Source organism: Sapajus apella, unplaced genomic scaffold (genome assembly GCF_009761245.1).
Source record: "Sapajus apella isolate SASKATOON/1434 unplaced genomic scaffold, GSC_monkey_1.0 scaffold42, whole genome shotgun sequence".
NCBI classification, from domain to species: domain Eukaryota; kingdom Metazoa; phylum Chordata; class Mammalia; order Primates; family Cebidae; genus Sapajus; species Sapajus apella.
Genome location: NW_022436982.1, coordinates 13,001,290 through 13,025,605, shown reverse-complemented (window position 1 = coordinate 13,025,605; position 24,316 = coordinate 13,001,290). Strand labels below are relative to the sequence as shown.

General features: G+C 35.5%; 1 protein-coding gene across 8 annotated transcripts in view; it reads left to right on the top strand.

Annotated features, from left to right (window-relative positions):
* The window catches only part of FOCAD (focadhesin), a 289,039-nt gene that overhangs the window by 110,952 nt on the left and 153,771 nt on the right, over positions 1 to 24,316 (top strand). For 7 of the 8 annotated variants that reach the window (XM_032300072.1, XM_032300075.1, XM_032300073.1 and 4 more), the window contains 4 exons: positions 13,570 to 13,674; positions 14,094 to 14,195; positions 14,717 to 14,847; positions 17,022 to 17,148. The exons of the other annotated variant lie outside the window; for it this stretch is intronic. In XM_032300072.1, coding sequence (XP_032155963.1) covers positions 13,570 to 13,674; positions 14,094 to 14,195; positions 14,717 to 14,847; positions 17,022 to 17,148 — 465 coding nt within the window. The remainder of the gene's footprint in view (positions 1 to 13,569; positions 13,675 to 14,093; positions 14,196 to 14,716; positions 14,848 to 17,021; positions 17,149 to 24,316) is intronic. 8 annotated transcript variants of the gene reach the window in all.

Genomic DNA, 24,316 nt, shown 5'->3' with positions numbered 1-24,316 from the left:
GTTCCCACCCAACCTTTAATAATACCTTTCCCTCAGGGGCATTGTGAGGACTAAAAGATCCTTTACATGAAAAAATATTGTAAAGTACCATGCAAATGCTAGTTTTTAAAAATTGAATTCCATCTATTAATAATTGTCCAAATTCAAAAAGAATTTTCTGTTACTGGATTATTAGCTATTAGGTTTACTTATATTTTGGTAATATATGGGATAATTACAGTGGAATTTATTTGTAACAGGATTTAGCCTATACCTGTTAATATTTTGGCTGCATTAACCTGTGATTTCTTTTGGTGTCATAGCATCTAGTATAATACTGTGCGATAAGAGGCTATCATCATACTATATTCCCCAACTGCATTAAAAAAAGATATTGTTAACTCTGTGTGTGTGTGTGTGTGCCTGTGTGCCTGCCTGTTTTAAACATTTAGATGCAAAAAGGAGATAGAGAATAGTGCTGTTCAGTAGACGTAAAATGTGAGCTACATACATAGGTGTAAATTTTCTGGTAGCCACATTAAAAAGTGAAAACAAATAGGTGAAATTAATTTCAATATGTTTTATTTAACTCAGTATATCAATATATATTCTTTCAATATGTACTAAACATAAAAATTATTATGGAAATATTTTATATTTATTTGTTCTTAACCTTCCAAACCTGGTATGTATTTTACACTTACAGCACATCTTGATTCAGACTAGCTACATTTTAAATGCTCAGTGGCCATATAAGGCTAGTGGCTACTGTATTGAACAGTAAAGGTAGTAAAAATTCCCAGTGCTCACTTTTTCAATATATATGTAAATATGTATTTAAAAGTACTCCTAGGCTGGGTGTGGTGGTTCATGCCTTTAATCCTAGCACTTTGGAAGGCAAAGGTGGGCAGATCACTGGAGGCCATGAGTTTGAGACCCATGAGCCTGGCCCACATAGTGAAACCCTGTTTCTACTAAAAATAGAAAAATTAGTTGGGCATGGTGGTGCACACCTATAATTCCAGCTACTTGGGAGGCTGAGGCATGAGAATCTCTTGAACCTGAGAGGCGGAGGTTGCAGTGAGCTGAGATGGTACCACTGCACTCCTGGGTGACAAAGTGAGACTCTCTCAAAAAAAAAAAAAAAAATACCCCTTATTGGTTTTACTTAGCTAGAACCAGCCTCACAGACTCTGCAATGGAACAGAAACCTAAAATGGTCAAGAACACGAGATTTTCAAATGGAGTTTTCATGAAGGTACTAAGAATGTGGTAGAATATCTGGCAGGTATTTTCTGGTGGCAGAAGTAGCCAGCCTCAATACCTATACTTTGTTAACCTTTCCTTCCTTTTTCAGTTGGTAAGTTCAGTTCAGCTCATGTTTACTGACATTTTCTTATAGTCCTGGGTAAATACAAAAAGAAGAGGGGGGCAGGTTTGCCACCTGTAAGGCATTCACAGGCTAGTGTGGTATGTGAGAATGAGTAACTATGGCCCTCAGTATACTGGAATAAAGGTGTGCACAAAGAGTGACAAACAGTACTTAGAGTATGCTTTACCTAGAAAGGGGCAGGCAATTACTTTATTATCCTTAAACATATTTTATGGGTGTGAATATTTTCAGTATGTCAGTAGTTGAAATATCAGGTTGAAAAAAGGAGGAACATACACAAGGTTCAATGGGTAGATGTGCCTTGAAAAATAAGTTAATTAGAAGGCAGGGGAGAAGCATGATCAGACTGTCTCCTGGCATCGACTTTCATCTTTGGGCAGGAAATATGTCCTCAGTCTCAATCTTTCACTGAGCCTTTGCTGGGTGCTGTGGCCAGCTTAGCTGCTTCCTATTCTGCTACCTATTTCTTCTGGCCATTTAATATCCACTTTAGTCTTAACGCTTTTACTGAAAGTAATTTTTATTTATTTTTTTTTGAGACGGAGTTTCGCTCTTGTTACCCAGGCTGGAGTGCAATGGCGCGATCTCGGCTCACCGCAACCTCCGCCTCCTGGGTTCAGGCAATTCTCCTGCCTCAGCCTCCTGAGTAGCTGGGATTACAGGCACGCGCCACCATGCCCAGCTAATTTTTTGTATTTTTAGTAGAGACGGGGTTTCACCATGTTGACCAGGATGGTCTCAATCTCTTGACCTCGTGATCCACCCGCCTCGGCCTCCCACAGTGCTGGGATTACAGGCTTGAGCCACCGCGCCCGGCCCTGAAAGTAATTTTTAGTAAAATATTTTACTAAAGCAATATTTATTAAATATGTAACATGTAATAGTAATTGTAAAATATTCAAGCAGTTGCATACTATGTACAATATTTGTTTTCCCCAAAAATATATACACAGAAATGTACACAAAAGCATTATGTTGTACATGTTTCTTTGTAGTTTTATTTTTCACTCAAGACATTATGGCTATTTTTCCATATTAGTTTATGCAGATCTAACTTTTGGTTTTTGAAGGCTGCTCGTATTCCATAGCCTATCAACAGTTTAACGTACATAACTGTTTCCGTGTTGATGACATTTAAGTTGTCCAAGGTTTTGTTGTTGTTGCATACTTCTGAGGCCTTCTCAGCCATCTCAGCCTTATAGAATACTTTGTCCAAAAGAACATTCTGCTATCATGTGAGTAATCTATCATTTGTACTGTGTTATATGGTAACCACTAGCCACATGTAACTATCGAGCGCTTGAAATTTGGCTAGTGTGACTGAGGAACAGAAGATTTAATTTTAATTTTAATTAATTTAAATTCAAATTGAAATAGCCACATGTAGCTAGTGGCTACTGTATTGGGCAGCCTACCTCTAGAATCCCTGTCTTCCTCTGAACAATAAAAATCAATTATTATGTGGCTGGGCATGGTGGCTCATGCTTGTTATCCCAGCACTTTGGGAGGCTAAGGCGGGCGGATCACCTGAGGTCAGGAGTTTGAGACTATGCTGGCCAACATGGTGTAACCCTGTCTCTACTAAGAATACAAAAAATTAGCCAGACGTAGTGGCACATGCCTGTAATCCCAGCTACTTGGGAGGCTGAGGCAGGAAAATTGGTTGAACCCAGGAGGCGGAAGTTGCAGTGAGCCAAGATTGTGCCATTGCACTCCAGCCAGGCAACAGAATGAAACTCTGTCTCAAAAAAAAAAAAAAAATTATTACCTATACTGTTTTGTACACATCAAAGACTATGTTGACATGTTTTTGTATTCTTTTGTCTTACTTTTTGTCTATAGAAACTATTTTTTATACTTTTAATCTTTGAAGTTGAGTTCAAGTTATTAATAGTGCTTGAGATTATAATTGTGAGTTTCTTAACTAGACTGAACTACTTGAGATGAGGGACTGTCTTTTGTCAGTTATGTCTCAAAGCCTAACATGATCCCAGTGTAGAGTTGGCACTCACATATTTTTGATGGCTGGATATATAACTCATAGGAGAGTTTTTTGTTTATTATTGATACTGGAAATACTCTGGAAGTTATTCATTTTAGAAATCCTAGAATCCATTGTTTTCTTAATTGCCACTTTCTTGTAAAGCAAAATGTGGAATGATCCTGGTTTGGGGGTTCCCAAGATGACTAACATGCTTAGCGATTCTCTAAAAGAACTCACAAGGCTCAGCATAGAGCTGTAACCTTGCCTAAGATTTATTACACTGAAAGGATATAAAGCAAGATTAACAAAGGAAAAGGTTCATGAGGCGAAGTCTGGAAGACACCAGGTGCTGGTTTCCTGGAGTCTTCTCCCAGTGAAGTTACACAGGGTGTACTGAATTCTTCAGCACTGAATTATGACAACATGTATGGGTTCTTTGGGAAATCTACTATTTTATTAAACTCCCAAACATTTAAGTTATCTAGCTTAGTTACATAGTTGCTTACTGAGGTGAACTATATTTAATAATATCTCATTGTTGGAGGGATTTCAAACTCCTCCATCCAACTCTGATGTAAAACACATTACCAATGACAGACATGATAGTAGAAATTGTCTGTACTTAATTATACGTTAAACTTGACTTACAGGAGGTTGGCTTTTAACTTTCATTTGACCAGTCAGACTGCCAAAGATTTAGAGCTCACATGGCAGAAATGTACAACTACTTTTGTCCAAGAGGGAAATTCTAGGGTTACAGGAATTCAGTCTCTACAGTTATCACTTACAAAAGTTTCAGAATGTTAGCACTTGATATAACTGTTGATTATATTCCTTTTTCCCTACTGGTAGTTACATAATAGTAACGTAACCAACCTTTACTTCGTGATTTAAGTTTTCTTATACTGTTTTCTAGATAAATAAGTTTTCTGACTCTGAGATTTAATAAAGATTCAGATGGCTATTGAGACTCAACCTGGAAGTAAAGCTTACGCCAGGTAGGGTTGTGGTTATTTTTTTCTACATCAAATCACTCAAGTGATATAATATTTGACTTTACCTTATTCTGGGAAGTCAATGTATGTAACTGTTTCCACATTTCCTGTCTTTTGGTGCTTGAACCTCCTGTATTGCTGACCTTATTTTCTACATACTAGGAAATTTATACCTCAGATTCTGATGATGTTCATGTTTTTGGCATCCTAGTAACCTTTACTGGACAGGTAAATTTTTCTGATTTTAAGTTAATTTGATCAGAGTATATTTTTGAGTACCATTTTTGGCAGATATTTTCATATTTGTTTACAGAATCAAATAGTTGCAACATTATAAGATCCATTTACTTATAAAATTTGAAGAGTTAAAGAAATTAGACATAGTTTATACTCTAAAAGCATTTTCAGTGTGCTGGGAACTAGGGACACAAAGGTGAATAAGATGTCGTCCCTATCTTTGGTATGGCTCAGTGGCAAGTAGATGGGTTTTGGAGTTAGATTACTTTGATACAATCCTAACTTGAGTACAGACTTCAGTTTTATCATTTGAAACATGGTGATAATCAAGATCTTCTACAAAGTGCTTAAGAAAATGTTATCGTCTTGAATAAATGCTTGCTGCTGTTATTCAAGGAATCACTACAGATCAGATGCTCAAGCTGGGTTAGAATAAGGCTAGAGTGATGAATCACCATAGAAAGACTGCTTGGTTGGGGCCTTTTCTATTCTAGATACATTTCTTGCCTTGACCTTATTTGGCTCTCAAAGATTAAACTTCAAGACTCTAGACTGCTCTTTACAATGTTAGTATATAAATATAATTTGAATCTTAGAGGAGTAAGATTATACTGTTTACCTTTTATTCAATGTTGCGTACTTGCCTGCAGATACCTTACAAGTGGAGGCAATAATTAGCTTTTCAGCACTTCTGCCAATAAACTTCTTTCCAATGGATGATTTAAATAATAACCAGACACCATAGATAAAAATGTCAAGTAATTGAGGAAGGTAGAATTAACTAATGTTCAAAAGCTTAATTGTTTATGTCATTTTTGGTAAAATCACTTATTATATCATTTTTGGTGTTTTAAAAGTCTCAGTATTAAAATTAAGGAATTATGTTTCTGTGTATATCATTCAAGCATATTCATTCTTAGATTTTTGGTTTTATCTTTTTAGTTTAACTTAATACACACTATTATCTTACCATTCTTTTGTAAATGGCAAACACATTTGTATGTATAGAATTTAGGTCAATTTTTCCTCAGGACAAGGTCTTTTGCAAAGATGAGTCAGCATTTATTAAATCTAAAGCTATGAGTAAAATGTGAACTAAGAATACACTTTTGTAGTAAGGTCTAGTTTTACAAAACATGGCTCTGAAAAGTTAAAAGCAGATACTGCTTTGAAGTTTCGCCTCTCCCATTGAATGATCATATCTTCAATTATTTCATTCCACTGACAACTTTATTTTCTATTTATACTAATTTATTACTATATATCTCATATAGTAATAAAGTATGAGCTACCATATTTTTTAAAAAGAGGAATAGTTATAAACATAATATATTGTCTCATCTTCTAACCATGATGAATAGTAACAAAGCCCTTTTTTATTTCTAATAATTTATAAGTAGATAGCATTACTTAGGATTTTCATCATAGAACTGTCTGAAAAATTAGGCTGTTTTTTTTCTGCAGCTTCATGAAGAGCTGCCAACATGTATATTTTTTCTGAATCCAGGTTTGAATTTTTATACTCTGTTCTTTATGTGCGTGATTTCAGTGAGATGCTGGTTTGTGTCTCTCCTGCTTGTTTTTTCCTGTATATTTTGTCCAATTTATGGGGTGAAAACTTGCATGATGGGTCTTTATTTCTGTTATGGATAGCTTGGAATCTATCTTTGCTGTTACTCTGCCAAGGTAGAATAGAGGAGTGAACTGTGACATGAACTCCTATCCTCATTTTGCCATGATCTAACTTTGTCATCTCTTTGGGCCTCAGTTTCATCTTTGGTAAAATAAAGTTGTTAAACTAAATGAAGTTGGTAAGATGTTCTTCTGACTCTTAAAAAACAATCCTATGATTTTTTGTATATGGTACAACATGAAATCTACCTTAAAAAATTATAAGTGTACTATACAGTATTGTTAACCATATGAACATTTTTGTACAGTAGATCTCTGGAACTTTTCATTTTGCATGGCTGAAACTACTCATTGAACAGTAGCTCCCCACTTCTCCCTCCCCCACTGTCTGGCAACCACCATTCTATTTTCTCCTTTAAGAGTTTGACCACTTTAGATACTTTGTATAAGTGGAATAATGCAGTATTTGTCCTTCTGTGGCTTATTTCACTTAGATGAGCCTTGAGGACACATTGCTAAGTTGTAGTATATGATAGAATTTCTTTCTTTTTAAAGACTGAGTAATGCTCCATTGCATGTGTATACCAAACTGGGTTTATCCATTCATCTACTGGTGGACATTTAGGTTGTTTCCATCCCTTGACTATTATGCATAATGTGGAAATGAATGTGGGAATGTGAATATGTCTTCAAAGTCCTGATTCCAGTTCTTTTAAATAAACAACCTCGAGATAGATCATAGAGTAGATTAAAAAAAATTTTTTTTGAGGAACCTTCATGCTGTTTCCCATGATGGCCACACGATTTTACATTCCCACCAACAGTGCACAAATGTTCTAATTTCTTCACATCCTCGACAATACTTCTTATTATTTTTTTTGAAAATGTTAACCCCACGAGGTATGAAGTGACATATTATGGTTCTAATTTGTGGTTGGAAAGGATACTTGGTGTGATTTCAGTCTTAAATTACTTAACATTTTCTTTGTGACCTCACATGTGATCTATCCTAGAGAATGTTTTGTGTGTACCTGAGGGAGAACATGCTGTTGCTGCTGGGTGGAATGTTCTGTGTGTTTGTTAGGACCATTTGGTCTATAGCGTTGTTCAAGTCCTTTGTTTTCTTATTGATCTTCTGTCTGGATGTTCTATCTATTGTTAAAAATGGGATATTGAAATCTACCATTACTGTATTGCTTTCTATTTTCCCCTTTGGTTCTATCAGTGGATTGCTTTATATATTTGGGTGCTATGATATTGGTTGCACAGATATGTATATATAATTGTCATATTGTCCTGGGGAACCAACCCCTTTATCATTATATAATGTCCTTCTTTCTCTCTTGTGATGATTTTTGATATGGGCAACTTTGCTGTCTTTTGGTTGCCATTTATATTAAATATCCTTTCACTTTCAGCTGTTGTATGTCCTAGTGGGATCTTGTTTGGGTTTTCAAAATCCAGTCAGCCACTGTATGTCTTTTGATTGAGCAGTTTAATCCATTTACATGGAAATTAATTAGTGGTAGGAAAGGACTTACTATTGCTGTTTTGTTAATTGTTTTTTTGTCTGTCGTGTTGCATTTTTTTGGTCCCATGTTTCTTTTCTTCCTGACTTCTTTTACATTTCATTGATTTAGTAGTGACACTTTGATTCCTCACTAATTTTTTCTCTTTCTTCTTTTTTTTTTCTCTTGAGACGAAGTCTTGCTCTGTTGCCCAGGCTGGAGTACAGTGGCATGATCTTGGCTCACTGGAACCTCTGCCTCCCAGGTTCAAGTGACTCTCCAGCCTCAGCCTCCCAAGTAGCTTGGATTACATGTGTGTACCACCAATACCCGGCTAATTTTTGTGTTTCTAGTAGAGACGGGATTTTCATCATCTTGGCCAGGCTGGTCTTGAACTCCTGACCTCAAATGATCCACCCACCTTGGCCTCCCAAAGTTCTGGGATTACAGTTGTAATCACCTCACCTAGCTACTCATTTTCTTTTGTGCATGTTCTCTGTGTGTGTGTGTGTGTGTGTGTGTGTGTGTGTGTTGCAGTTGCCATGGGATTTACCTTAATATCTGACAATATTTTAAGCTGATGGCAAGTTACATAGACTTCACTCACATACATAAACTACTCTTTTACTTCTTACCTCTTTTTTTGTTACCAGTGTCACAAATTATACCTTTTTAATACAGTCCATCCATTTACATGTTTTTTTTAGTTATTTATATTTTTGCCTTCTAAACCCCATAACAGAATTAAAAATGATTCATGCACCACTGTTACAGTATTACAGGATTCTTTGTTTATATATATTACCAGTAAACTTTATATTTCTACATGCTTTCATGTTGCTGTCTGTAGTCCTTCAGTTTTACCTTGCAGACTACTTTTAGTATCTTTTGTAAGGCAGGTTTAGTGGTGATGAACTCTCTCAGCTTTTGTTTATCTGGAAATAACATTAGTTCTCCTTCTTTTCTTTTTTTTTTTTTTTTTTTTTTTTTTGGATACCAAGTCTTGCTCTGTCGCCCAGGCTGGAGTGCCGTGGCACAACCTCAGCTTGCTACAACCTCTGCCTCCTGGTTCAAGTGATTCTCATGCCTGCCCCAGCCTCCTAAGTAGCTGAGATTACAGATGTGCACCACCATGCCCAATTAATTTTTTTTATGCTATTTGTTCTTGTAGTATAGATGGAGTTTCACCATTTTGGCCCAACTGGTCTTGAACTCCTGACCTCAGGTGATCCTCTCGCCTTGGCCTCCCAAAGTGTTGGGATTACAGGCATGAGCCACTGTACCTGACCACTTCTTTATTTTTGAAGGATAGTTACAGTTTTACTGGATATAGTATCCAGTACCTTGGTTGGCAACACCACTCCACCCAGCCCTGCCCACTCCTTTCAGCACTTTGAATGTATTATTTCACTCCCTTCTTGCTGGCAAGGCTTCTGCCGAGAAATCTAGTCATACTCTTACAGAGGCTCCCATAACAGTCCCATGATTCTAAATTAATGTTTATCAAGGAACTTGAACTCTAGAGGAGGGAATAGAAAGCATTGAGTCTTAGGAAGCCAGACTTGAAGTAGTCAATTACAGGATATTTACCAGCTTCTTTTATATTTAAGGTAAAATCCGAGCATTCATTCTATTTTCTGTCCCTGAAAGGTAGAAGATTCAAGATCAGGAGGATCAAGAGCTGGTAATGACATCTTAAGTAAATAGATATTCCTAAGGAAATAATTATTTAATCAGTAATAACAAAAAATTAGCCCATCCTTTATGCAAAAAATATTTCCACAGACTTATATCTATATTTGTGTTTTCCTGGTGAAAGAGTCTCTGTTTTATTTTTTCCACTTAGTTGGGAACTTAATTTGGGCCTTTATGTCTCGAGAACTGAATTAACTCTAAAAGATTATTTGCTTTAAACATTTCCTACTTTGTTTATTTCTGAACTAGCCAGAGTAAAAGGCACACCCTTACATACTGTTTTTTAAGGCCAAGTCTCATAAAGGAACTGTGTACTGTTAGACATAAATATAGTACTTTATTTCTCTCCTGACAGTATAATTACAACATTTGTTTAAAAGTCACACAACTAAATACACTGTTTTATAAAATGTCACTGAATATACTCATTGCCCTTCTAAGAAGTAAGAATCTGTCAGTGTGTCTTGGTTGAAATCTTTTAGGAGGAGTTAATGCATTGAGATCAGTGTAAGCCAATTTAAGATAACCTTTTGTTTTTAATTAAAATGGGAACTGAAAAGTCAGTTCAAAAATTTGTCTTCTTTCATTTGCCCAAGGTGAGGGTGATAGAATTTCTATTCCAGTCAAGTCTCTGCACTTGGTAAAACATCGTACATTTTGGCTGTCTGTTGTGAGATGGTAGTTTTACGTGCACAGCTTCACATGCTGTCGTGGTATATTGTGGTCAGGGTCATTAGTGAATTAATGTTCAACTGTTAATGTCTTGGTGGTAGAGTTAAGAGGATATTTTTTCTTTTTTGAAATTGAATTAAAATAGATGTCATCTAAGTTTAGAAGGAAGAGGCTTTTTAAGAATAGAACAGTTAGAGAAAATTAACACATACAGTGGGCCCTTGGTATCAGCTGGCTTTTCATCTGTGGATTCAACCAACTGTAGACAGAACATATTTGGGGAAGAAAATAAAAACAACAATTTAACAATAAAGATAATATGAATAAACAATATAGTATAACAGCTATTTACATAGCATTTACATTATTTTAGTCATTATAAGTAGTGTAGAAATGATTTAAAGTATATGGAAAGATGTACATAGGTTATATACAAATACTATGCCATTTTATATAAGATGCTTGAGCATCTCTGGATTTTTTTATCCATGGGATGAGATGTGCACATCTGTGTGCCTGACTGTCCTGGAACCAATTGCCGTAGATACTGAGGAATGACTGCTGGACACCAAACTTTTGAAATGTAGCATATGGCAAATAAAATTTTTTGGCATTACAATTTGTGCTGTCAAGTTAAGTGCTTTGCTTATAGTAGGTATTTACCAAATAATTTTGAAATGAATTTCAAAAAACCATTAAAATGTAATTTATATCTCATACAGTTCATCCATTTGAAGTATACAATTCAGTGGTGGCTTTTATTATATTCACAGAGTTTTGTAAACATTACTACAATCAATTTGGGAATATTACATTACCTCAAAAAGAAACCTCATGCCCATAAGATATCACTGCCTGTTTCTCCCTCCCTGACCACCCCCTGCTTCTTACTTCCCCTATCCTAGACAACCACAAATCTATTTTCTATCTCTACAGATTTGCCTATTCTGGGCATTCTACTTATATAAATGAGATTATACAACATGTGGCCTTTTGTGACTGCTTTTATTTTTCTCTTAGCATAATGTTTTCAAGGTTCATCCATGTTGTAGTATGTGTCAGTACTTCATTTATTTTTATGGCTAATACTCCGTTGTGTGGTTATACTTCATTTGTTTATTCATTCATCAGTTGATGGGCATTGGGTTGTTTCCACTTTTTGGCCATTGCAAATAGTGCTGCTCTGAAAATTCATTTATAAGAGTTTGTGAGGACATATGTGTTTTCTCTTAAGTAGATAACTAGGAATAGAATTGCTAGATCATATGGGAATTCTGTGTTTAACCATTTAAGAAATTGACAGAATGTTTTCTAAAGGGACTGAACTACATTACCACCAGCAGTGTACAAGGGTTCCAGTTTCTTCAAACAGTAGGCAAAACTTGTTACTGTCCATCTTTTGATAGCTTTTGCATCATGTGTGAGGTGGTATCTCATGGTTTTGATTTGCATTCCAGCATGTCTAATGAAATTGCGCATATTTTCCTGTATTGGCCATTTGTTTATCTTTGGAGAAAAGATGTATTCAGATCCTTTGCCTATTTTAAAACCTTTTTTTTTGTTGTGAAATTATTGGGTTTTAAGAGTTCTTTATATATTATAGATACAAATCCCTTATTAGCTGTATGGTTTGCAAATATTCTTTCCCATTCTGTGCATTGTCCTTTCACTTCATTTATGGTGTCTTTTGATAGACAAGCATTTTTACGTTAATGAAATTCATTTTTCCTTTTGTGGCTTGTGCTTTTGGTGTCATATCTAAGACAGTTTTAAGACTACCCAGTGTCACAAAGACATAATCCTATATTTTCTTTTGAGATGGCTTCTTGCTCTGTCACCCAGGCTGGAGTGCAGTAGTGCGATCTCCGCTCGTGGCAACCTCCACCTCCCAGGTTCAAGCGATTCTTCTGCTTTAGCCACCAGAGTAGCTGGGACTACAGGCACATGCCACCACTCCTTGCTAATTTTTGTATTTTTAGCAGATACAGTGTTTCACCATATTGGTCAGGCTGGTCTTAAACTCCTGACCTTGTGATCCTCCCGCCTCTGCCTCCCAAAGTGCTGAGATTACAGGCATGAGCTGCTGCGCCCAGCCAACCCTTTATTTTCTTGAAGAATTTTATAGTTTTACCTCTTAACATTTAGTTCTAAAATCCATTTTGAGTTAATTTTTACATGTTGTATGAGAAAGGGATCCAACTTGATTCTTTCACATGTGGATATCCAGTTGTTGAATTTCAGCACTGTTCCTCCAAGAGACTCTTCTTTCCTCATTGTTTTTTTCTGGGCATCCTTGTCAAAAACCAATTGATTATAAATGTAAGTATTCATTCCTGGACTCCTGAATTCTATTTCATTGATTTGTCTTTCTGATTTTATGCCAGTACCATACTATTGTGATTACAGTAGCTTGGTGGTAAATTTGGAAGTGACAAGTTTGGGTCCTCAAACTTTGTTTTTCTTTTTCAGGATTATTTTGGATATTTAGGGTTCCTTGCTTTTACACATGAATTTATAATCAGCCTCTCAATTTTTGCAAAGAAGCAAGCTGGAATTTTGATAAATATTACATTTAATTTCAAGATCAATTTGAGAAATAGTTATGTCTTAACAACATTACATCTTCTGATCCATGAATGTATTGCTTTTTTCATTTTGTGTTATGCATAGAGATTGAAATGAGGACTTGGAGGGAAATTTTTGTCCATTGGCTCCTTTATAGTAGTGCACTGACTTTACTTCTTATTGGAGTAACCTAAATGAATATTTAATTATGTGAAATATTATTGTTTACATATCTTAAGTGTTGGCTATTCATTAGAACTTTAAACTTCTTGAAGTAGGATATATCTTTTTATTTTTTTTGAGACAGAGTCTTGCTCTGTTATTTAGGCTGGAGTGCAGTGGTTCAATAATGGCTCAACACCATGTTGACCTCCTGGTGTCAAGTGATCCTCCCACCTTACCCTCCTAAGTAGCTGGGGCTTCAGGTGTGCAATACTATGCCCAGCTAATTGTAAAATTTCTTGTAGAGACAGGGTCTTCCTGTGTTGCCCAGGCTGGTCTTGAACTCCTGGATTGAAGCAGTGCTCCTGCTTTGGACTCCCAAAGTGCTGGGATTACAAGTATGAGCCACCATGCCTGGCAAGGCAGGATGTATCTTAACTACTATTGTATTTATCAGAAATTATGTCATAGTTGTTCAGGATAAACACTTTTTGATTTGTGTTCAGCAGCTAATTATAAAAATGGTAGAATACTAGTGATAGTAGAAATTATCATTAGCAAGTGATAGCTAACTGATATAAGTCTTCCAATTTATTCATATTCATATTACTCCTCTGGAAAAAAGAGGTAAATATTCCATTATATATTACTTTTTGGTAAAAAGGCATAATTAATATATATTTTCCTACTGTTTTTACTTCAATTTTCTGTGGAACATAATTAATATATTAAAAAAATTCATTTTAGGTGCCAAATCTGATTCCAGTTTTGATGTTCAAATTAGGAAGACCACTGGAACCTATGTTATATAATGATATATTGTATACTTTACCTAAGCTTGGTGTTCACAAGGTTAGTATGTTAATTAATTTAGTGGGGGAAAAAGAGTGAGTCATCAATAATACATTGAATTCTTTTTGATATGATGAGATTTTGAGCCCCAAATTTTGCCATAATCACAATTTCTCTTGTTGAGCCAGGGGGTAATATCTAAAGACAAAAGTATTTATTACAATATTTAAGAATTAATTCTTTTAAGTTAATATCCAAGTTTTTACTTAGGCTGTTCCTGAGATTAGGTCCTTTTGTCCCCAGTATTGCTATCTAACCCTTCCAACACTATTTTTCATCCTCTAAGAAGGTGGGTAACATTGAAGCAAGTTATCTTCTCAGTCTTCATTTTATAACAAGGGGTTTAAAAATGCTTTTGGTAACCTCGAGGTTGTCTGCATTTACGTTTATGCAGCTAGAGTTCCTTCAATATTTTCTAGGTGTGTGTAGGACAGATTCTACGAGTAATACAACTGCTTGGAACCACCCCACGACTAAGAGCTGTCACTTTGCGCTTGCTGACATCTTTGTGGGAAAAGCAGGTAATTTCAGATTCATACTTTCATGAGTATTAAATATATTCCTTTCACTGAAGGAAAATAATGATGTCACATGTGGCAGTGCTCTTGTTTAGTGGTATTAATGAGTGGCATCAATGATTGCATTGAAAAATTTTTGATTTATTGTGATGCATTTGTAATACAGTTAGTTGTGATTGACTTTCAGAGAAATTGAGAATATAAAATTTTATTTCTTTATTTCTGAAATTTGTCTTACAATTTGTTTGAGAAAGTAATGGAAATATAGTTATAAGTGATTAGAGCCTTTGTAATTAGGGTGAGATCTAGCCACTTTCTTCTTGTTTTATGAAATCAGCAGTACATTGATCTATAAGAAAATCCCCAGTAATCACAACAGCCGACTTCTCTGCTGATTAGAAGAACTACATTATAATTTGCAATGCAAATGGAGGATTTGGAGGTGAAAATGGGACATAAAAGGAAGATAATGATTATTCAACTCAAATTGGGAAATTACCTTTTTTGTAAAATTGCCTTCGTAGGACCGTGTCTATCCTGAACTGCAGCGTTCCATGGCCATGTCTGATGTACCTTCTCTTTCGGTGGGCAAGGAAGTCCAATGGGAGAAACTGATTGCAAAAGCAGCCTCAATTAGAGATATATGTAAGCAGAGGTATGATGTCATTAACTCTTGGGAATGGATATCATGATATATTATTTTGTATTTGTTTATTTTTAATTGCAAGCAAGAGGCCAGAAAAGATAGGCAGAAGATATGTGTATACGAATAACTTTTCAACTTAAATTTTCTGATTATAAAATTTAATAATATTAAACAATAGCTTTGAGAAGTATGTCTTTCCTTTTTGGGTCTAGTCTTGTATCTAGGTTTGTAGGATATTTATATCCTTTTCTTAATAATTTAATGTGGCAGTAAAATGTGATGTTTTCCATTTTTCTGTATATGAATCTCTGAAAACTAAGCAGTAGACTGTAGTCATAAACTGTTCTTTCTTACAGTCTCCCATTGTTTAGGGAGATAAGTAGTTTTAATAGGGAGATTTTACTTGTGACTTACTGTATGGAAGTATTTGTAATTATAACAAGGAAGGAAATGATGATGAATGTTCATGTATGCTATAAACTTTAAGGAAAACATGAAGAAATTAGGAAGATGACTGCTGTTCTAGATTGTGGATTAATAAATAGGGTGGAGGTGACAAGACTGAAAAACACAAATCAAGCTCTTCCATATCGATTTTTTTTCTTGCATGGGGTAAGGCAAAAATGTTTACAGAGGAAATAGACTTGATGCATTTGAAATAGTTGTAGTCCTGCAGTTTCTTTTGTTGATTAGGCCACTGTATTAAATTCTTGGTAGCATCATTCACATTTTTGTTAATGACAACAATGTGATTGCTACTTTTGGAAGTTGTGCAGTGGGTTGGCCTAGTTGTTGATAACATGGATGATTCCAGTTTCAAGTAAAGATTGGATCAGAATATATAGAAGCTAAGCCCAGCAATTTTACCTCTTTTCTAAGCTGCCATCTTTTAGCAAAACAAAAATGACCTTGGTGTCAAAGTTACCGGGAAAAAAAAAAAAAAAGTTACATGTGTATAGCCCAAGAATAGGGAGTTTGAATTTTATTGACCTATTGGCATGGAAAAAATTTCAGAGATGAAAATTACTGTCTAACATTCTTATTTTATATAATTAAAGCTGAGGCTCAGGATAGACTGAATATCAGACCAGTTCAGTCTACTGATAACCTACTCAGTTCTTTAGGGTTCCTGCCTCCAGATCTGTGGGATACTGAATAGAATTCTGACAGGCAGTTTCATCAATTTACATTTTGTTAATTAAAGAAAAGTATTATTGAAAAGTAATAAGGAATTCAAGGAACAGACTTGCATAGCTATGAAATTAATGATATTCTGGGGGTAGCACAATATATGTGGATTAAAAAGGAGAGGAAGGGGAGGAGAATGAGTGAATGAATTTAGCATAGTGCCTGGGATGAGATAGGAGCTCAGTCAGTTACAGTTTTTATCATTTTTATCATTTTTATCATTATCTTTATTGTGATAGGTGTAACCCCCCCAGTTACTATCGCTACTACCACAAATCATCTTCTTTTCTCAAATTCCTGCTTTTGTAATGAGTATCTGATACCATCAGGCAAGAATAGCTCTATCTTTTTTTTTTTGAGATGGAGTTTCACTCTTGTTACCCATGCTGGAGTGCAATGGCGCGATCTCGGCTCACTGCAACCTCCGCCTCCTGGGTTCAGGCAATTCTCCTGCCTCAGCATCCCGAGTAGCCGGGATTACAGGCACGTGCCACCATGCCCAGCTAATTTTTTGTATTTTTAGTAGGGACGGGGTTTCACCATGTTGACCAGGATGGTCTCGATCTGTTGACCTCGTGATCCACCCGCCTCGGCCTCCCAAAGTGCTGGGATTACAGGCTTGAGCCAACGCGCCCAGCAAGTGAATAGCTCTATCTTTATTGATAATCTCAATTAGGTAAATTAGTTATTTTTACCGTTATTATAGCCTTGAGTTTTTCTCATTTTAGACAATAGGATTTGTGATTTAGGTTGAATGAAATTTGTTAAAAAGTGTCATTTTGGGATATTTCTATATAAAAATGAGCATAAAATTATAAAATGATCATGATGCACATTTTTGAAGAAACACAAGACATGGTGTTAGTATTTGAGGCTTACCATTTAGTGGCACAAGGGTATAGAAAATGATGGATGCTTTTCGTTTAGGCAGAAGACCTGGGAGTGATAATTTCTCTTCATCGTTAATTTTGCTTTTAAACTTTCATTTCTTTTAGGCCATATCAGCATGGTGCAGATATGTTAGCAGCTATTTCTCAGGTATTGAATGAATGCACCAAGCCTGATCAAGCTACTCCAGCAGCATTGGTATTACAAGGTCTTCATGCACTCTGTCAAGCTGAGGTAGGCATTTTTAAATTGCTTTGAGTAATTTTGAAGAAATTCTTTGAAAGGGCAGAGTCTGTACAAGAATGTAAGATTAGATTCAAATAACTGAAAATCTGAGTATTCATTCCCAGAGATTTTTTTTTTCTTGGAAAAGTGAAGCAAGTCCTACTTTACAGTTCTTTCTAGAAGGGAGTCTTGAAACACCCAGTCATGTAGGCATTCTCTAGAGATGAAAGAAAACCAGACTTCAGGTTTTTCTTTGTTCTTACTTATTTTTTTTTATGACAAAAGGGAAAGTTATGCCTATAGGAGAACTGTAGAATATATTTGCTTCTTAATTTTGTGATTAGAGAGCTTTAGAAGCAGGTGAGGTAAAGAAATTGTTGTGGGCCAGTGATACTTTTATAGCTAACAGAAATTATTGTTTGCTAAAAGATTGAGAAAGAACCATTCATTCCTAGAGATTGGATTGAATAGGGTCGGTAAATGAAAAATTGCATGGTGGCATGCACCTGTCATCCCAGCACTTGAGAGGCTGAGGTAGGAAGATTGAGGCTGCAGTGAGCCATGTTTGCACCACTGCATTCCAGCCTGGATGACAGAGGAAGACCCTGTCTGAAACAAAACAAAAAAAAAGGCAGATTTTAGATACTATGGTCACAAAAATGGTAACTGTGTAAGATGATAGATATATTAGTTTGCTCCACTATCATAGCCATTTTACTCTCTCTATGTATTCCATGACATTATGTTGTAAATCTCAAATATAAGTGGTAGAATATATATTTAGAAATTGATGGACATTGAGATTGTTTCTATTTTTGGCTATTTTGATTATTGCTGCTATGAACATTTGTGTACAAGTGTTTGCAGGGATACATGCTTTCATTTTGGGAGGCAAATCTCTAGAAGTGGGATTGGTGGGTCGTATGGTAACCATATTTAACCATTTGAGGAACTGCCAGACTATTTTCCAAAGTGGCTGTGCCATTTTACATTTGTACCAGCAGTGTAGGAAGATTCAAATTTCTCCACATCCTCACCAACGCTTTCTTTTTTAAAGTAAGTAATTTTATTTATATTTTACAATTTTGATTTTCATTTTAAGCTCTGGGGTACATGTGCATGATGTGCAGGTGTGTTACATAGGTAGATGTTTGCCATGGTGGTTTGCTGCAACTGTCAAACCATCACCTAAGTATTAGGCCCAAAATGCCGTAGCTGTTTTCTCTAATGCTCTCCCTCTCCCCACCCCATCCCTTGACAGTTCCCGGGGTGTGTTGTTCCCCACCCTGTATCCATGTGTTCTCATTGTTCAGCTCCCACTTATAATTGAGAACGTGCTGTGTTTGGTTTTCTGTTCCTGTGTTACTTTGTTGAGGATAATGTCTTCCAGCTCCATCCATGTCCCTGCAAAAGACATGATCTCATTCCTTTTTATGGCTGCATAGTATTCCAGTGTATATGTACCACATTTTCTTTATCTGGTCTATCACTGATGGGCATTTGGGGTTGATTCTGTTTGTTTTCTATTGTGAATATGTGCACATGTGTCTTTGTAATAGAAAGATTTATATTCCTCTAGGTATATACTCAGTAATGAAATTGCTGCGTCAGATGGTATTTCTGGTTCTAGATCTTTGAGAAATTGCCACACCGTCTTCCACAATGGTTGGACTAATTTACATTTCCACCAACAGTGTAAAAGTGTTCCGGTTTCTACACAACTTGACCAGTATCTGTCTTTTTAATAATCGCCATTCTGACTGGCATGAGATGGTATATCATTGTGGTTTTGATATGCATTTCTCTAATGATCAGTGATGTTAATACAAAACCTTGTTATTACCTTTTTTTAAAAAAAAACTATGGTCATCCTAATGAGTGAGAAGTGATATCCCATGTAGTTTTCATTTGCATTTCCGCAGTGACTAATAATATTGAGCATCTTTTCCTGTTATTTTTGGCCACTTCTGTTACCTTTTTGGAGAAATGGCTATTAAGATCTTTTGAATATTTTCTTCTTTATTGCTTTTAACTTCCCTGATTAGCCAGGTTACATTTCATTTCTATAGGAATGAGTAAAAGAATTCTCTCCTGATTCCTCTAAGTAAGTGATACTAGAAAACATGAGCTTAGTTTGTGTGCCTTTCACTACAGAGGGAGCTTGTCAAACCATAGGAGAGATCAGATGAACATTATGCTCTTCTTTCCTACTTTGTTCACATACAACATGTTCCTTGTTTTTATGTGAAATTAGCACACTGCTTTCAGCTGGAAAACTGCTAGAGATGATTTGATAATATTTGTAGCAGCAGTAGTAAGTATCTCTTGATTTACTGAGTACTTTCTATGAAGTTAACATTATATACTACAGTCACTATATTTATTATTTAATTCTTACAATTGGAAAATCCAATTGCAACAGGTACTGCTTTCTTCTGAGAGATTGACAAAAGTTGAATAATTGCCCAAGTTTATACAACTAAAACTTAGTAGTCAAGACTCAAACCCAAGTCTGTCTTACTACAGTTTTTATTAAGCTAAAATTCACTTGTTGTCATTATGTGTTTTTGGTGGTTGTGATGGTGTTCAGTTGATCTTGTCATGTGCTATTCGAGAAATCTTTTTTTGGGAATAATATTTGGGCTTTTGTTCTACCCTTCTCCTTTTTCTTTGCTATTGCTTAATGTATAAGGTTTTGGATTATTAAGGCTTTGCCTAAAGATCTTAATGAAAAAGATGTTTTGAGCTAAAGTATATTAATTTTTAGTGTTTTACTGATTGCATATTACATTTTAAAGGTGTGTTGAAGTGTTTTTATCCCATTTCCAAAGATGTTAGGTCCTTAAAGCATCACATTTATTTTTGGTAATGAAAAAAATATCACTCATTATTCTCTCACAAATCTGTTTTCATATCCCTTTTCATTGTATTTTCTTTACACATTATTTCACAGAGTTTCTGTGTTCTCTACTTAGTTTACATTTTGCTGGAAAGATTTTCTTAGGTGGTGACATATTTTAATGGCTTACTTTCATTGAATGAAAATATAAGTATCAAATGATGCATTTTGATTGTATGTTTAATTTGCTTCCCATTTTTCTCTCTTATTTATCTATTTATTGAGATGGGGTCTTGCTCTGACACCCAAGCTGGAGTGCGGTGGTGTGGTCATGGTCCCCAGCAGCCTCTATCTCTGGGTGCAGGGGATCCTCCCACCTAAGACTCCTGAGTAGCTGGGACTACAGGTGCATGCCATCATATCTGGCTAACTTATTTTTTGTAGAGACAGGATCTCAGTATGTTGATCAGGCTGGTTGTCTTAAACTCCTTGGCTCAAGCGGTCCTCTCACCTTGGCCTCCCAAAGTGCTGAGATTATAGCCATGATGATCTCATGCCTGGCCTATGAGTACTTCTAAAGGACGTTTTTGAAATTGATCTTATTGACTAGGGATCTTATTTAAAGCTTTAAAGCAATTATTCTTTGCTTTTTCTGGACACCTTTTTCTTATAAAAGAGGACGAAGTTGTCGTTGCGTTGTTCTAGAGGTATGTGAGTTTATGGTTGTTAAGTATACGAGGGATCCTCTTTATATCATAATCTTGTAAAGATTACTGTCTATTCCAGAAGTTGTTTAGATATAAGGGCTGGCAACCTTTCAGCAGTGTTCAGCCCAGTTTTCATTTATTCATTCTTTGGTAAGCAGAGATGGTGAGGAGAGCAAGGGAAAACAAGTTAGCACAGCTTTCCCTTCAAACCCTGTCTGTTGCAACAACAAACATGAGGTAAAGATTTCTGTGGGTAGGACACAAAGTGTGTTAATCTTAAAATAAAAATATTAAAAACTTGAGCCAGGCTGTACAAGGATCTTTGCATTTAAAGATTTATGAGACATTTTTGACCTTCTAGGAGCTTACAGTCTGGTAGAGGAGACATGGTGTTAAGTATACTACCTGTATTTAAAATATAGAAATCATTCAGAGGAGCGATAGAAGACATATCAACAGAACATTTCAGAACTCGAGCAGCATCCTCAGGTAGCAGAGGGAAAGATTAGGAACTAGAGGGAAGAGGCTCAATAGCTCACCTATATGTTTCTTTTTAAAAATATATTCTGTGATATTGAGATATAATTCATAAATATACAATTCACCTATCTATAGTGCATAATTTAGTGACTTTTTGAATAGAGTTTTGAAAACCTTACTAAAATCAATTTTAGAACATTTTTCATTACCTCAAAAAGAAACCCACATCCCTTAAGGATTGAACCCCAATCCTCCTATGCCTCCCAGCCTTAGTGAACTATTAATCTAATTTCTGTCTGCATAGATATGCCTATTCTGGACACTTTGTATGGAGTCATACAGTATATTGCCTTTTATGTTTGACTTTTCAAGTGGCATAGTGTTTACAAGGTTCATTCTTGTGGCTACATGTATTAATACTTTTTATGGTGCCTTTTTAGGGTTGAGTAATATTGTATTATATGGATGTATCAGTTGACGAACATTTGGCTTCTTTCCATTTTTTTGGCTATTATGAACAATGGTGCTATGAACCTTCATGTACAAGCTTTTGTGTAGGCATATGTTCCATCCTTTTTTGGTATATATCTAAGGGTGGAATTGCTGGATCATACATTAATTCTCTGTTTAACTGTTTTGAGGCATGCCAGACTGTTTTCCAAAGTAGCAGTACGTTTTACGTTCTCTCCAACATACGCTTTTCTTCTGTTCTCCCCAAATAAGGCAGATCCTCCTGGGTAGGCATTGCCACTGAAGCTTTATTAGCTGTTAACTTCATTCATTTTTTATTTTTGTGGGTATATAGGAAGTGTGTATATTTATGAGGGTACATAAGATGTTTGGATACAGGCATGCAACATGAAATAAGTACATCATGGAGAATGGGGTATCCATCCTCTCAAGCATTTATCCTTTGAGTTACAATCTAATTACACTCTTTAAGTTATTTTGAAATGTACAATTGAGTTATTGATGATAGTCACTCAATTGTGCTATGAAATACTTGATCTTACTCATTCTATTTTTTGTTTGTACCCACTAACCATCCCTGCCTTTCTGCCAGTCCTCTACTACCCTCCCAGCCTCTGACAATCATTGTTCTACTCTCTCTGTAACCTTCAGTCTCATTCAAAACTAAAATGTAGATGATGTGGATAATCATTTAAAAACAAGAATACAGTTGTTTATACTCTTCCCTAAAGGAGGGTTATCAGGAAAGAGGACCTTCTCTGGTTAGTTGTTTCTTCTAACTTTCTCTGAGGTATTATTGCCTTGCTGCTCAAAACGATTTCACTATCTACCCTTGGCAGAATGTGAGCCCTTGTTTTAATAGGTGCCATCTTTTAAAAAAAATTTATTGTATATATTTATGGTTTGCAGTATGACGTTATGGGATACATATAGGTAGTAAATGGTTACTGTAGTTGAACAAATTAATGTATCTATCATCTCATATAGTTAACTTTTTATGATAAGAACAACTCAAACCCACTTATTTAAGAAATCTGCTTAACATATATCCCTAATGCAACACAATTTTATTAACTTTAGTCCTTATTTTGTACATTAGAGTTCTAGACTTGTTCATGCTACATATATTCTACTCTGTATTCTTTAACCTATATCTCCCCATTTCCTTACCATAACCCTACTCTCTATCCTACCCCTGGTAATCACTGGTTTATCTTCTATTTCTGTATATTTCATTTTTAAAAAAAGATTCTACATATAAGTTAGATAATTGCAATAGTTTTCTTTCTATGTCTGGCTTATTTCACTTAGTATAATGCCCTCTAGTTTCATTCATGGTGTGGCAAATGGCAGTACCTCCATTTTTAATAATATTCCATTGTTAATATATATTACATTTTCTTTATCCATTCATTCATAAGTGAACACTTAGATTGTTTCCATATTTTGGCCATTGTGAATAATGCTTTAATAAACATGAGAGTGCAGGTGACTTTATAAGGCCATGGTATCTTTATGAGATAGTGACTAATGAACGTGGGAATGCAAATGTCTTTACAAAGTTGCATATGCTCCTTTGTGTATATACCCAGAAGAGGGATGGTTAGGTCATATGGTAGTTTTATTTTTAGTTTCTTTAGGAACTTCTGTACTGTTTTCCATAATGGCTGTTCCAATCTGCATTCCCATCAATAGTGGAATAGGGTTCCCTTTTTCCATACCTTTGGCAACATTTATTATCTCTTAGGTTTTTGATAATAGTTGTCCTAAAGGGTGTGAGGTGATACCTCATAGTGGTTTTAATTTGAGCTTCCCTCATGATTAGTGATGTTGAGCAATAGGTACCATCTTTCAGGAGTAACTCATAGCAGTCCTTAATGGTTTAATGTTTATTATAATAAGGATGTTTGTCCTAGTATAAAAACCACTAACATTTATATACATAAAAGTTTAAAATTGCTTATATTCTTTGATTATTATAGGATTAATATTTTTAAAATTAATTCCAATATTAACTAAAGATAAACATATAAATATCTATCTTCTCTTGATAAGACAGGAAGCTCTCCTAGTACCTGGCCTGCTTTTCTTCATGGCAGTGACCACTTGGTGCTAAGTGGCAGTTAGAAGTTTCCTTTAGATGAGTGTGTTTTCTAATTTGGTGCAGTTCTTTAGGCTTGTAGATTTATATCATCTGCCTAACCCAAGTAGTCCTTGGAAGTGTGTTATTTATTTTATCATTACAAATAGCTTACATGTGATGTCAATTTGTCTTTGTAACAACTCTCCAACTTCCCAAACTGCTCTTCAAAAAAAAAGTTGTATGAATGACCAGCAAACGTGTAGAAAAATGTCAGCATCACTGGCCATTGGGAAATGTGTACACCACTGAATCAATGACAATACTAAATATTGGAGAATATATGAAGTAATTGGATATCTCATATATTGTTGGCAGGAATGTAAAATATACAACTACTGTGGAAAAGCATTGTGCAGTTTCTTATAAATATGAACATAAATCTACCTGATGACCCAGCATTTCCACTTCTAGTTACTTACCCAAGTAAATGAAAACATGATCAGGTAAAAGACTTGTACGGAATGTTCATTTCAGCTTTGTTAAGGATAGCATATTTGAAAACAACTCGACTTTCTTTATTCAGGAATACTGTGCGGC